The sequence below is a fragment of the Eimeria mitis genome, genomic scaffold (assembly GCF_000499745.2).
Source record: "Eimeria mitis Houghton genomic scaffold, Emh_scaff3011, whole genome shotgun sequence".
NCBI classification, from domain to species: Eukaryota; Apicomplexa; class Conoidasida; order Eucoccidiorida; family Eimeriidae; genus Eimeria; species Eimeria mitis.
Genome location: NW_013571356.1, coordinates 5,038 through 6,784, shown reverse-complemented (window position 1 = coordinate 6,784; position 1,747 = coordinate 5,038). Strand labels below are relative to the sequence as shown.

Below are 1,747 nucleotides of genomic sequence, written 5' to 3'. Positions count from 1 at the left end.
GAGCAGAGAAGGAAGAGAAAAAAAGAAGAAAAGAAGAGAAAATGGCAGAGAAAGAAGCAAAACAAAAAGAGAAAGATGCAAAAGAACAGGAAAAAAAACAGAAAGATGAACAGAAAGCACTGAAAGAAGGAGCCAGACCAAAAGAGAAACAAGCAAAAGGAGAAGGAAAAGAGAAAGGAAAAGAAAAAACAAAAAAAGGAAAAGAGGGAGGAGAAGCAAAAGGCAAAGATAAATCTGGTAAAGGCGATAAAGGGGGAGGAGACAGCCAAAATAAAAACGAAAAGAAACAGAAAAAAGATAAAAAGAAAGAAGAAAAAACAGCAGACAAAGGAGGCAAAGGAGACAAAGGAGGCAAAGGAGATAAAGGAGGTGATAAAGGAGCAAAAGGAGACAAAGGAAGCAAAGGAGACAAAGGAGGAGATAAGGGGGGAAAGGGAGGAGACAAAGGCAGCAAAGGAGGAGACAAAGGAGACAAAGGCAGCAAAGGAGGAGACAAAGGAGGAGGAAAAGGAGGAGACAAAGGAGGAGACAAAGGAGGAGGCAAAGGTGGAGACAAAAAAGGCAAAGGAGGAGATAAGGGAGGAGACAAAGGAGGCAAAGGAGGAGACAAAGGAGGCAAAGGAGGAGACAAAGCAGCAGAAAAAGGAGGAGACAAAGGAGGAGGCAAAGGAGGAGACAAAGGAGGCAAAGGAGGAGACAAAGCAGCAGACAAGGGAGCAGATAAAGGGAAAGGAGGAGACAAAGCAGCAAAAGGAGACAAAAAGAAAACCAAAGGAGACAAACAAAAAGCAGATAATCAACAGACAGCAAAGGGAGCAAAAGGAGACGCAACACAAAAGGCAGCGGGAGACAAAGGAAATAAAAAAGAAAAGAAAACAGAAAACAAAGCCGAAGGCAAAGCAGGAAAGAAAGAAAAAGCAGCAGGGAAAGACAAAACAGGAGACAAAGCAGAGGCAAAAGCGAAAGAGAAAAAAACAGAAAAGGCAGCAGCAAAGGAGACAAAGGGAGATAAGGCAGCAGCAAAAGAGGGAAAAGGAGACAAAGCAGCAGCAAAAGAAAAGAAATCAGAGAAAGCAGCGGCGAAACAAGAACAGAAAAAAGAGAAAGCAGCAGCAAAGGAAAAAACAGCAGACAAGGCAGCAGCAAAAGACAAGACAGCAGCAAAAGACAAGGCAGCAGCAAAAGACAAGACAGCAGCAAAAGACAAGGCAGCAGCAAAAGACAAGGGGGCGAGCGCAGAGAAGGGAGCTTCAAAAACAAAAGGTAAAAAAGAAGCAAAGGCAGGGGACCAGAACAAAGCAACTGAAACAGGGAAAAAAGATAAAGCAGCAGCAAAAGCAGACAAGGCAGCAGCAAAGGCAGAGAAAGCTGCAGCAAAGAAAGAGAAAGCTGCAGCAAAGAAAGAGAAAGCTGCAGCAAAAAAGGAGAAAGCTGCAGCAGCAAAGAAAGAAAAAGCTGCAGCAAAAGCAGCAAAGAAGAAGGAAAAGAAAGCGAAGACAGCTGCTGACAAAGCAAAGAAGAAAACAGCAAAGCAAAACAAAAAGAAAAAGACCAAAACTAAAACAAAGAAAAAAGCTAAAACAAAAACAAAACCGAAAAAAACAAAAAAGAAAAAAGCTAAAAAGAGAAAGACAAGAAGGAAGAGGAGAAGGTAAGGTAAGAAGCAGACTCTCCTCTCTCACCACAAACACAACAACTTCTTTTAATAAATACGAGAGAGAAAAATGCAGATAAATACAACAAGGAA

At 41.8% G+C, this 1,747-nt stretch overlaps 1 protein-coding gene across 1 annotated transcript; it reads left to right on the top strand.

Annotated features, from left to right (window-relative positions):
* Window positions 1-41: 41 nt before the first annotated feature.
* Window positions 42-1,655, top strand: EMH_0061360 (uncharacterized protein; the record flags this gene model as incomplete). Its single annotated transcript, XM_013497920.1, has 1 exon — window positions 42-1,655. The coding sequence occupies one exon, from the start codon at window positions 42-44 to the stop codon at window positions 1,653-1,655; it is 1,614 nt and encodes a 537-aa protein (XP_013353374.1).
* Between the last annotated feature and the right edge of the window lie 92 nt (window positions 1,656-1,747).